Genomic DNA, 13,091 nt, shown 5'->3' with positions numbered 1-13,091 from the left:
GTTGTTTCAGTACTTGCATGGCTTATTCTATGTAACATAAAATCACATAATAAAGTCTGGCTCTCATTTTGCTCACCATAATATAATTAATTGTTTTAGTCCATCATGGTTTTTGGAAAAAATAGGTTTTAAACCAAATCTTGTTACGTTTTTTCCAGTTTTTGCGGGGCCTGTCTTGTTTTTAGAGACGTGGAGGCTGTAACAATCTATTAGCGACAGCTTGACCACTGAAACCAGAAACCTGTTTTCTGTATGTCACTAACAGAAAATCATTTTCTGATGGTCTTGCAGCATATAAAATATTTTAGCTGACTGTACTGATGTCAGTATCAACAACTATACTGAGCACAATAGTATTTATGAATTTTAGTCTAAGAGAGCATGGTGGTAGGTCTCTGTATCCCGAAGTCAGCATTCCAAACCTCAGTAATGGCTGCTTCTGGCTTCTAACCCTTATCTTAACTTTATAACACTAAATGTCTTGTTGTGGTTTTACAGTTTCCATCATTTACAAAAATATCCATCCATCCATCCATCCATCCATCCATCCATCCATCCATCCATCCATCCATCCATCTTCTGCTTATCAAATTCAGGGCTCTGTTCAGGGTGAATCCCGAACAGGTCGCGAGCCTCTCGCATGGAAAATGACTAACACCGAGACATGAAACACTCAAGTCAATGACAGAGGGGTAGCAACACAAAAGGCAGGAGTAAATAAAAACACAAAGAAACAACAAAACCAACAATTAAAACGGAGACCATGACAACACGGGACTCAGGAGCGCCTAAATTCTTGAACTGTTTTCCAAAAATACCTAACAGTGCACAAAGGTTTGCTGACTTCTATTATGTTTTGTTTTTAAACAAGCTTTTAATAAGGAATCTTTTATGTGTTTGCATAGATAAAATAAAGAACAGGGTCAAAGTAAGTGTAAAATAGCTATTACATAGTTGAAGAAAAGTGCTGTCTTTGCTCTTTCATGGTCTTGTTTTGTCTGTTTTTTTGTTTCTAAGGTATGTTTAAAGCATTACCTGAAGCACAAAGTATCTCTGTGTATTTCCATTTCCACCCAGAAGATGTCAGTGTGTGATACACTTGGTGACAGAAAGACACTAAGCAGAAGGACTGGAAAGCAGATTTCCCTGTTAAAAACCGCTGGGTAACACAGACAAAATATTTTGGATTGAAGTTTCCACTTTACAGGCCTGAAATCTGTTTCTTTGCTCCTGTTGATATTTGATGCAGGATGTATCATCTCTGGGTTTCCTTCTGGTGCACAGACAACCTTTGTTACTGTCTAAGTGTATCCTCTACTGTGAGAGGTGTCACATTTAAGCTGTAAACAAGAGCACATCTCTGAAGGAAGTGGTCTTATGTGGGGTCAGCAGCAATCCCCATGATGCGTTTGGGGACATTTGTATTATTATTTTTGGATACTGGGGGTTATCCCATGGCAGCAGCGCTTTAAACCACAAACACTTCAAAATAAGATAGCAGCACACAGCCAAGCTGCAAATATTATTAAGTGGTCAGTGGGCTGTGAGGGGTAGAGGGGACAACAGATCCCACAATCAGGACCATTTCCTGTCAGGAAGTGTGTGTGTGTGTGTGTGTGTGTGTGTGTGTGTGTGTGTGTGTGTGTGTGTGTGTGTGTGTGTATAATCCTGTCTAGCTATCTTGTGAGAACGCACTCACCGGTCCTCACAACTTTGAAGGCATTTTAGAGGCTCAAAATGTGGTTTTAGTGTCAGGGTTACAATTAGGTTATGGTTAGGTATAGGGTAAGGGTTAGGGTTAGGCATTCATTTTTAATGGTTAGGGTAAGGGGCTAGGGAAACCATTATGTCAATGAAGGTCCTCACTAAGATAGCTGAACGGGGTTGTGTGTGTGTGTGTGTGTTACTAGTTTTGGAGAAATAATTTAAAAATAAATAGATATGAAATTAATATAAATATTCAGAAGAAGCAGTGTTCTAATCTGTTTAAGTCCTAGTTCATATTCGGTCTGAATTTGCACCATGTAACGTTTATTCTGTTTATTAATAAATGTTACATGGTGGCAGACGATGACTTTTCCAGGCATCTGTACAGAGATTGGATTTTGACTATCCAAAGGCTTATACAAATAGTCTGATCACGATTATGAGAAACATCATTTAAATGTGGACATACAGGAACAGCATAATGATGCCTTTATTCCAGTAATACTAGTCTGTTTACCTGCAGAGTGGTTGCTGTGTGTAGCAGTTTGATCACAATCATTTCGCAACCAAATAAACTATCGATCAAATGTTATGTTAAAAAAACAGACGTGTGCTTCCATTGGCCAGGTTGAACCACTTAGATTTCATTTAGACTTCTAATCAGCAGGCATTTGCTCAGAGCATTTATGTTACACATTACAGATTTCCTGGACTATATTCGATCTGTGATCTGCGCTATGAGCATTTGTGATCTATTTATGCTACAGTCGCACTAATGAAAACGGTGCTTGGAGACCACAAAAAAACAACAAAAATTATTTCAATTATTTATTTTATGTGACCTTGTCACCTTTAAAGAGTCTTTAAAGAGCACGTCTACAACAACTTGCAGTCAGCTGCTGTCTTCAGAGGGACTTTGATGTGTCAAGACTAAGATATGATGGAGTCAATCTGCTATTATTTTGTGATTGAACGAGGTTCAGTTGGTAGTTACATGCAATCTGTTTGTGATAATATTGCAAATAACTGACAGATTGGTGAAAATAGCAAATCGGTTAAGGTCTACATACACAGAAATTCGATTTAAGTACTTACATTAAGAGTCAAATCAGAACCTTAAACATCTGAAACAGAAGTTCTGAACTTCCTCCACAAACACCGATGTAGTTGCTGCAGACTGACGATTCAACTGCAAAATGACGCGCTCTGAAACCTCGCTCTCACATAGGACCAGAATACACCAGCTACGAGGCGCAGAGACGGACTCAGATTGTTTATGTGTGATTGTGCTAGCAATCTATTGTCATCAACTAAACACTGATTATTTCAACCCTTAGCCAATCTGGTTATTTTAGTTATATTCATATGTTGGGAATAAAAAAAGTCAACCAGTCTGTCTAAAATTAGTGCAGCAAACCAAGGGGTCAACCAAGGGGACAGGTTGTGTCCCACAAGGAAACCTGTGTAATTGATTTGATCTAAAAAGTGGTCGCCCAGAGGCAACCGGTTTATTGTTACTTGCAAAAAACATTGAGGGTTTTACCATCATCACAAGAAGGTTGGTGTTTTTACTGAGGCTTTAGGAGAACAAGAACTTCTAAGAATCCTAGAATAATAGCTGTACGGACGTGTAGCCCTGACAATCAATCACATGCAGATCACATGCCACACCGCAGCAGATTAAAAACAACCACCATCCACTAAAAAGAAGTAAGATCTCTGTATTGCAGTGGCTCAATACTAAGGAAGTATAATTGTGTTTTAAGACGAGTTTTAGGTCATGGTTGGTCACAGTCTAACTGCAAAAAGGCAATTTATTCCATAACCTCGGGGCAGCAATAGACTGCTCTGTCCCCCTGAGCTTCTGCTTAGGTCACATGACCTGAGAGTTCGGACAGGAGTGTAGGGGTGAAGTAAAGTCAGAGATGACTCTAAAAAGCACAGGTAGCTAGTGAAGCGAAGCCAGAATGAAACATGATGCTCTGGCTTCGTTTGATTTTTAACTATGTGATTTTTAACTATGTGTTAATGTTTTTGTTCAGGTCCTGTGGTTGCACCTGGCCTTTTATCTGTCCTGCAGCAAACCTGAGAAAAGTACACAACATGCTTTTTTTGTTTGAAGTATTTGCCTCTATAGTACTTTAATTTGTTGTTTTACTGTTTATTTGAGACTCCATAGCTGACAGAAAACAGCCAGCATTTTATTAAATCAGCATTGGCTCTAACAGGATGTGAGTGTTTCTGTTACTTCCTGAAGCCTGCTGGAAACCATCTGTCTTGACTCGATTTTGGTCGGCAAAGCTTCAAACCGGCCGTCTGTGATTTAGGACTTTTATTTTTGGACTGACGATGGAATATTTTACCAAGTTTCTCTCACACACGGCCCACGGTGTAAAGGCGCCTCAATGCACAAACAGTCATGAGTCTCTTGAGACAAACAGAGAACTGAAATGTCAGAATGACAAAAAAGGTAACCAGCAGAATGAAACTCACACCGCTTGTGTCGTAGTTTCACCCTTACAATGAGTGTAACACAAACCCTGCCATCAGTTATTGTTTTGTGTCCTTTTATGGAAGGATTACAAGTGAAGTTGAACACCTGTATCTCTGAGTCTGTTTGCATCACTGCCACTACTGTTATAAAGATTAAAGTACCTAATACAGACCGTTTTCTAGCAGTAAAAGCTGCGTTGCTAGTGCATGTTTGATTATTCCTCTTCCTTCTTCTTTTCTAATGCTTTATAATCTCTTACCCCCCCCCCCCCCCCCCCCATTCACTCTCTCCAGGTGAGTGCTAATGTCCTGATCTTCCTGTGCACCAACATCATTGGCATCTGTACCCACTACCCTGCCGAGGTTTCCCAGAGACAAGCCTTCCAGGAGACCAGAGGATACATTCAGGCCCGGCTTCATCTGCAGAGGGAGAATCAACAACAGGTAAACCTGCACACACAATTCTATCTCCCAGCACTTATTTGCAACAGAACACAAAGAGTCTCTCTGCAGGGTCAGTGTTTAATGACTAGAAATGAACATAAATGTTCTATCGTTTTGATCTTGATGTTGCGACATTTAGCGACACTCCTAATTCATGGTGGTTGCTTTCTCCAAGACGCTGGAAACACCTTTGACTCGTTTTTATCGTCAGGAGTTTATCTACATTCTATATAACACCCTCATTTTACTTGGAACAGTATCACTTACACAAGCACGTCCTCCAGGAAAAAGAACATCAGATGTACATGAGTACATTTATGAGTACATATACCTGCATGTAAACCTTTGCTGATTCCTGGTTTGGCTGTTGATGAGCTCTTTTGGTGTGGAGGAGGGCTCTCCACCAACACCACCATACTCAAACAGTTTCATTATTGAAAGACACTATTGAAATGTTTTGACTCTTTCTGAAAGCGTACGGCCTGCACAGTCCATTTATTTCTTCTTTTTGTAAAGATGTATGTCAGTTAAAGTGAACTATCTGTGGTTCAGTATGAAGCAACAACAAAAACTAGAGATTGAGACAAGAGTTGTTTGAAACAGTTGCTATGTTTAAATTAATAAATTTAAACATAGCAACTCATACCGTGAATAACATTTGAGTGAAGAGTATGATGAGATGTAGCAGGAAGTTGAGGCACTCTTAAGCCAGCCAAGGCTTTATCAACAATGGAGGAGGGCTGAAGAGAGGCATAACAAGCAATAGACTGTAAAGGCATGACAGTGGTACATTCTAGTGGCTTTTTTATTCTAAACCCAAGAATTAGCACCATCTCACAGCACAGTGTCCATAAAATGAAGCAACAGGCATATGAGATCAGCATCAATAGACCAACCCAGAAAACAGGGTATCAATAAATACACGCTCAGTGCTGACATCCATTTCCTGTGTGGTGCTCCGACAGAATCCTGGGTCCTACAAAAGACATCTTTATATAAAACTATATAAAGAAATATATGTATATCTGTCTAAGGCTAATCAAATGATTCTTCTAACTTGGGAAAAATTTCACTATCAAAACTCAATGCAAATCTGTCCATTAATCTTTGTGTTCTCCTGCCAACAGACAAACTGAATTAATGAAATAAGTAACTTCCTCAAACAAATGTAGTTTTTAGCTCATGCTACTGAATCCAGAGGACTAAAAAGCATTTTTTTGTCTCTCAAATGGATAGGATAAGTATTTTCAGCTGCTGACGGGATGTTCCTCCATGAACGATGGAAAGAAAAATGCCGACATGTTCATGATAATGAAAGGAAAGGGCACCCTTTTATTTTTGATAGTTTAAGGATAACATCTGGGGTGCAGAAAAGTGCAGCATATCAGGCTCTGCATGCACTGACAACACTTGTTAGACAAATCAGAAAAAACACGTCCTGTCTGCCTAAATCTGGACGGAGCTACTCACTCTAAGATATCAGTTCTAAATGTCTCTGTAAATAATGGGATAATATGAACACAGGCACAAACACATATATAGAAATGTAACCACAAAATTGTTACTGACAAGATCTGCATTTCCTTGTTTATTTTTTGTGATTTCCAGGAACGTCTGTTGCTTTCAGTGTTGCCGAGGCATGTTGCCATGGAGATGAAGGCTGACATCAATGCCAAGAAGGAAGACATGATGTTTCATAAGATCTATATCCAGAAACACGACAATGTCAGGTCAGCTGGGGCGTGTGGCCTCAACACCTAACGTAACATATAACCCATGAATTCAGATTTTAGCTACTAAATCGTCTTTCTTTTCTATAATCGTTGTAAGAGAGATCATATCGTGATACACTGAAAAACATGTGACATTGTAAAGCATAAAAAAGCCTGTTAGGATTTTGTTAATCCCATAAAATGAAGAGAAAATAAACAAAATCATACCATAAATTCATCCTAAGAATGGCTAACTCACATTGGTGCACACATAAACACAAAAACACACACATGTTTGAGCGCGCTCACAGAGTCAGAAGACGGTAGAGTGGTTTGGCAGAGTGGAGGCTAATTAACACTAGTGAGGGAATACTTAATCACCAGCAGCCAAGATAAGATAATCCCCAAAGATGGAAAGCTTCAGCACACATTCAATTACAGCACTGAGCAAACACGGTGCACTCAGTCCCTCACACACACACGCGTGCGCACGCACATACACGCACACACAGATGCTTTAAGGTCAAACACCCTTCCTCTCTCAAGGTCATCTGCCCTGATAGTAACATAATGCAATAGTATATCGCTGAGGTGTAGCTAAATCAACCTGAATCAACTTCGTTGGTTTTTATCTCTCATGATCGAGGATTAACTGTGTTTTGTTTTTGCTCCTCTTCATCTCGTCCTCAGTATTCTGTTTGCAGACATCGAGGGTTTCACCAGCCTGGCGTCTCAGTGCACAGCTCAGGAGCTGGTCATGACACTAAACGAACTCTTTGCCCGTTTTGACAAACTGGCGTCGGTAAGCAGTCTTCCATTACTTGTGTCTGTTTCTAAAAGGGATAGTTTGGCAGTTTAAAGGGTTGTTTCAGAGTGTTGATAGTGGATTATTTATTTTTTTTTATCTTTTGCTGTTTCTTCTGTTTCTTTGTTTTAAGTTTAAAAGCAGGTGAGAAGTATGAAGTGCTTCCTGTGGGGATGTGTGTTTTTATTTATATTTTTATCTTGTCCTGTTGTCTTTTCTTCCTCAGGAGAATCACTGTCTCCGTATTAAAATTCTGGGTGATTGTTACTACTGCGTGTCCGGGCTGCCTGAACCCCGGGCTGACCACGCCCACTGCTGCGTGGAGATGGGTGTTGACATGATAGAGGCCATCTCGTGAGTAAAAACAGTGTATACATGCACCTGTATGTGGTGTTTGTTTCTGCGTTGTTTACAGTGTTTTGCATATTCCTCCCACTGCTGATGAGACACTCGTGTGTGTGTGTGTGTGTGTGTTTCTGTTTTCCAGGCTGGTGCGTGAGGTGACAGGGGTCAACGTTAACATGCGCGTCGGCATTCACAGTGGCCGTGTGCACTGCGGCGTGCTGGGACTCAGGAAGTGGCAGTTTGATGTGTGGTCCAATGATGTCACGCTGGCCAATCACATGGAGGCGGGAGGCAAAGCAGGGTGAGAGCGAGTTTTTACAATTTGTAAAAACTATCACAGTGTTTTAAGAACTCCAAATGCACGGTCACTTACTGCGATCATTTTTTTTACCCTTTGTTTTGATGTTTTTAAATTGCTACTGCTTCAAAAATAATTTGTTGCTGTCTGGTATTCATATTTTTCCGTGGTGATACAGTTCGTACTGATGTCGGAGGTTGTTAAAAGCTCTCCTGTTATGAAATTATCATATTTGAACTTCAAGAAGTACAAGTGGCCATTTTGAGACTTGACTTGAAAAGCTTTCTGTGCTCTTGAACGTTGTTTTGCAACAAATTAAAAAGAAATTGTTTCATTCATTTCTAACATGTTCCTGACTTATGTTCAGCAGTAGTTCTGGAGCTATTTATGTATGCCTGCTGTCCCCCTGTGTATGCCTTTAATGTGAAAAACAAAAAAAATAAACACCCCACATAAAGCCACTTCCTGGTCTTTTCGTCCCTGCCAGGCGGATCCACATCACAAAGGCCACGTTGCAGTATCTGAATGGGGACTATGAGGTGGAGCCAGGTTTTGGAGGTGAGAGGAATGCGTATCTGAAGGAGAACAGCATTGAGACATTCCTGGTCCTTGGCTGCAGCCAAAAACGGGTCAGTACACAAACATACACACAAATATAAGAGGTGTAGGCGGGGAAATCTTCACCAAATTGAGACATTGGTCAGAGTTTTCTAGCCGAACCTGGAAAAAAAAACCCACCAGAAAGGGACCAACAAAAAGCCACACACTAAAAATATACATAGAGATCAGATGACAATGCAACTGTCATGACAGTATTGCCATTAAGAAAACGGAATCAAGAACATAAATAAAATAAATAAACAAAATTCAACATCCTATTGGTTTGAGGAAAAAGTGGAGGTCACTGCTTGTGACAGTTCATTTGGTATCGCTGAAGACAAGGCCCCCATCTTCTGTTAGATCTACCCTGAATATCTGTTTTATACTTATGCATTTCTTCCATCTGTATAACAAATAAACCCACCTTAATTTAATATGCAAAGGTATATGGAGATTTAGACTTAAAGGTTTCTATGGAGCATCCAAAAATCACCAAGCTATGGTCCAGTCCATCTGGAGAACATGCCAGTCGTGTAGGGCCAAAAAATAAATACTAAAGAAGAGTTGTACTGTTTATGTGTCAACATGACAGGGATTTCACAGAGTAAAGTAACGAGTAAAAAAATGATGTAATTTTTTTACTTTTTACTTACTTTTTTTATGAGTAATGTGTAATACATGCTCATTTGGAAGACCGTATTTGGCACAAAGGAAATGATGCTCGTCCGTAACACATCTGCCAGAGTCACAGTCTGCATCTACCTGCATCTAACACCTCATCCAGCTGACCAGGCATAAAAGAATGGTTATGCCATGTAAGGAGACACTATGAGCTTCGCATTGGTACTTTTATCCGGGTCGGTATTTGCTTATTTCTTAACAAATTTCTTAACAAAAAAAATTAATTTGTCTGTGATTGCACCGCTGGAGAATCTTTGAGGTCTTTGAGGTGATGCAAGCAATGAACTGAGGGTCATTGCTTGCATCACTGGATTGGTCTATCCACTTCCAATAAACAAAGGCTCCTGAATTGGCTGCCCAGTAGTAGAGTCTCAGGAAGAAGAAGCCCAAGGCCTCCCACCCTACTGGACTTGTGTAGATGGGCCTTAGACTTTCAGTGTGACTTGTAGCCACAAGTAGGTAAAGTAGTAAAGTCAGTAAACTCACCATTTTAATAGGGTTCACCCTGACAGTCATAGTTAAAGGCAGCACTCTCCAACGTTCGATATTGGCTCTGAGTTTGTTGACTAATTCCATGACATTAAACTTCAAGAGTAAAAAAAAATCATCTGATTGTCTAAATGGCAAAGTTTTCAGAAAGTCTGATGAAAGTTATGAATGTTAAGGGCATAATTTGACCAGATAGATTTAATAGATACAGTGTGAATACCATTCCACTGACAAACTGGGAGTTTTGTTCCTTTAGCAGGCGATCAGTCCAAAGAAAACAGGCCTGTCTTCTAAAGCCAAAAGAAGGGTTGGTGGGAGTGTGTTGCTTCAGGTGTTGCTGAAATATGAAATATAATCCAGGAAGTACAGCAGCTGGAAAAACAGCTACCTCTTTGGGAAAAAAAAAAGGAAAATCCTCCTGCTAATCCAAGAGGAACATGTAAGATGACATAGGATAAAATATAGTGGGGAATTCTGGCTAAAACATTACATAACCTGTAAAACAGCTCAAATTGAGTAAAATACAATAAGAAAGGACAAAATAGCTTGATAAGATGAAACATTATATAAAAAAAGAACACAATTAAATATGGCCACAGTTTGGATTTCCCCTGATATCTATAGTCTCAAAATCAAAAAGCGCAAACAAACACGTCCCTTCACCAAACGCCTACTTTCAGCTTCTCCTGTTTCCACATCGTATTCATGAGCACAGGAATACATCCGTCCACTTTCTTCCATTTATCCAACCTAAGATCATGGTGGACTGGAGGCTGTGCCAGCGGTCTTATGGCAAGAGGCAGGATACACCCACCAGTCTGTCGCAGGGCAAAAACAGAGACAGTCTACCAGTTACGCTTGCATTCACACCTACAATCAATTTAGATTTGCCAGTGAAGCTAACCTGCATCTCTGTAAATCCTATTTTGAACATGAATATTCACTTTTGCTTAAAACAATGAAGTCTTGCCAATTTAAAAAGTATTAACATATTACATTGGAAACACGGAATATGAAATAAACACAATTCCATTAATTATAAAAATGCATTTAGGCTCCTATGGTGTCTTCAGACCGTGAGAGGAAGACAGAGTACCAGGGGAGGGAACATGCAAATGATGGTTTGAAACCCAGAACCTTCTCGCTGTGAGGCGACACAGCCAATCACAGAGTCATGAGACCTGTTATAAAGCATGTATTATTATAACATAAATCAGCAGATAAGAGTTGTGTGTAAGAGCAGGTTACACTTATCTTAACAGTAGGATGTTAATTATTTTTTCCCAGTTGTGCTGGCAAAAAAAAAGAATGAAGTGCTTAATAAAATGATTCATTTCAAAGGAATTTATATTTCTGAACTACTTTAAAGTACAAAGGTATTGAAGCACATTGGCGATATAACAGATAGTGAAGATGTAATAGTTATTGAAGGAAACAGAGCTGAAAAAGCATAATTTGTGAATGAAGTCCTCTTGAAGATCCCGAGCTGCCTCGTGGGAAAATTGAAAGCCAGAATTTAAACAAACCCTCAGTCACACATTTTGTCGTTCTCCATGTTGTGTTGCACGAGAACAGTTGGTCAAGCCTTCGTGTTGTTCTCTCCGAGCAGAAGGAGGAGAAGGCGATGATGGCGAAGATGCAGCGGACAAGAGCCAACTCTAATGAGGGGCTGATGCCACGCTGGGTTCCCGACAGAACCTTCACCAGGACCAAAGACTCCAAAGTCTTCAGACAAATGGTGAGACTCGACATCGACGCGCTGCTTCACAGCGACAGAGCGGCGCTGCAGCTTTTCTGCCAGAACCATAATTTTGTCTGCTCTCTTTCTTCTCCAGGGGATTGATGAAACCTCTAGTAAAGACAAGTAAGCACGGACTCTGACGCACCACTTTGCCTGATTGGGTTACCCCTGTTATCGCCTGCTCAGTCTGCGCCTCTTCTTTTTGCAGCCGTGGCGTTCAGGAAGCCATGAACCCAGAGGACGAGGTGGATGAGTTTCTGGGACGGGCCATTGACGCTCGCAGCATCGACCAGCTAAGAAAAGACCACGTTAAGAAGTTTCTACTCACCTTCCAGACTTCCAGTCTGGAGAAAAAGGTTAAAACTGTGATGCCTCATTATTGCCTAAAGCTCTTTATCTTAAATATCAGCCATGTGTGGAAAAGTCTACTCCTATTATTTCTGATTTCTTCTTTTTTTGTGCAGTATTCCAAGAAGGTGGACGATCGTTTTGGAGGCTATGTTGCCTGTACTCTGCTGGTATTCTGCTTCATATCCTTCATACAGATTGTTATTTTTCCACAGTGAGTATTTCACCCATTCCCATAATGCTCTACTGCGAATGCTTCTGTGTATAACCCCATCAAGGGGACCCGTTAGGCTCATTTGTAGCTATTCTTGGTTTCTGTGAGAGTACCTTTGCATGAGTCACAGCTGAAATGATTTATCTGTCCTTTTACAGATAAGATCCAATCCCAATGATGTAAAACATTTTAAGATATTAATAAAAAAAAACAAAACAAAAACAAACATGCTGATGTTATTTATGAGATCTGATCTTGTTCGTATTTTTACTTTAACCTCCTAGGACCTGGCGTCCACATATGTGGACGTCACATTTTGGGTTGCCTAGACCAAAATACAAAATTTTGCTCTACAAGGGCCTGATATTCACGTACAAGCACATGATACTGCCACTGCTCGATCAAAAATTAAAACCTATCTCCTCATTTATGGATCTCATTTTTCTCAGAAACAAAAATCTTGTAAAAAAAATTATTTGTTTTTACATTCATCAGGTCCCAGTCAGCCCAAATAGCAAAGAGAAATTAAAAATGCATGCCATGGTTAAAGATGGCGAAATGTTGTCGGTTTCAGCATAAAGACCAAACTGCTGCAGCTAATGTAGAAATTCTAAGACTTCATTATGAAAAAGTTTTCATAATTTCATCTTTATTTCTGAAATATCTAAATTTTTCTCACGCCAAAGTGTTTAAGCTCCCAATGTTTTTTGACAATATAAACTTTCACAGTGCAACAACGTTTCCTCCTGAAATCCACTTTTATGTCCAAGTTGTGTCACCTTTAAGCCCCTTGTTGTCAGCTGATTGAGTGCAGTTTATTATACACATCACTCCTGATGTGTAACTGACTGCTGATCTGACCTTTCCCTACTGATGCACACTGTTCCAGTAAAACGTGATTGAACAACATGTTGCACATGTTGGTGAACTGAACCTGCCCGAAGGTTGCTCCGCCCACTTTAGTGACTAATAAGAACTGATGAGGACCTCACGGGTTGTACATTTTTAGTTATCCTACCTCCTTAGAGTCACAGGCTGTCATGCTGCTGTGCTTTTCCAGATGTTCACAAATATGGATTAAAGCCCCCACACTCATTTTAGACCAGCGGTCCCCAACCTTTTTTGCGCCAAGGACCGATTTATGTCCGACAATATTTTCACGGACCGGCCTTTAAGGTGTCGCGCATAAATACAACAAAATAAAACCAGTGCCG

General features: G+C 40.1%; 1 protein-coding gene across 2 annotated transcripts in view; it reads left to right on the top strand.

The window, feature by feature from the left end:
- LOC146494490 (adenylate cyclase type 6-like) overlaps positions 1-13,091 on the top strand; it is a 47,045-nt gene that overhangs the window by 29,449 nt on the left and 4,505 nt on the right. For both annotated transcript variants that reach the window (XM_085145211.1, XM_085145212.1), the window contains exons 4-13: positions 4,495-4,644; positions 6,253-6,374; positions 7,047-7,158; positions 7,388-7,515; positions 7,649-7,807; positions 8,292-8,433; positions 11,184-11,312; positions 11,410-11,438; positions 11,524-11,671; positions 11,780-11,877. In XM_085145211.1, the coding sequence (XP_085001337.1) occupies positions 4,495-4,644; positions 6,253-6,374; positions 7,047-7,158; positions 7,388-7,515; positions 7,649-7,807; positions 8,292-8,433; positions 11,184-11,312; positions 11,410-11,438; positions 11,524-11,671; positions 11,780-11,877 (1,217 nt within the window). The remainder of the gene's footprint in view (positions 1-4,494; positions 4,645-6,252; positions 6,375-7,046; positions 7,159-7,387; positions 7,516-7,648; positions 7,808-8,291; positions 8,434-11,183; positions 11,313-11,409; positions 11,439-11,523; positions 11,672-11,779; positions 11,878-13,091) is intronic.

The sequence above is a fragment of the Neolamprologus multifasciatus genome, chromosome 20, assembly GCF_963576455.1.
Source record: "Neolamprologus multifasciatus chromosome 20, fNeoMul1.2, whole genome shotgun sequence".
NCBI classification, from domain to species: Eukaryota; Metazoa; Chordata; class Actinopteri; order Cichliformes; family Cichlidae; genus Neolamprologus; species Neolamprologus multifasciatus.
This window is presented reverse-complemented; position numbering and strand designations above follow the sequence as displayed.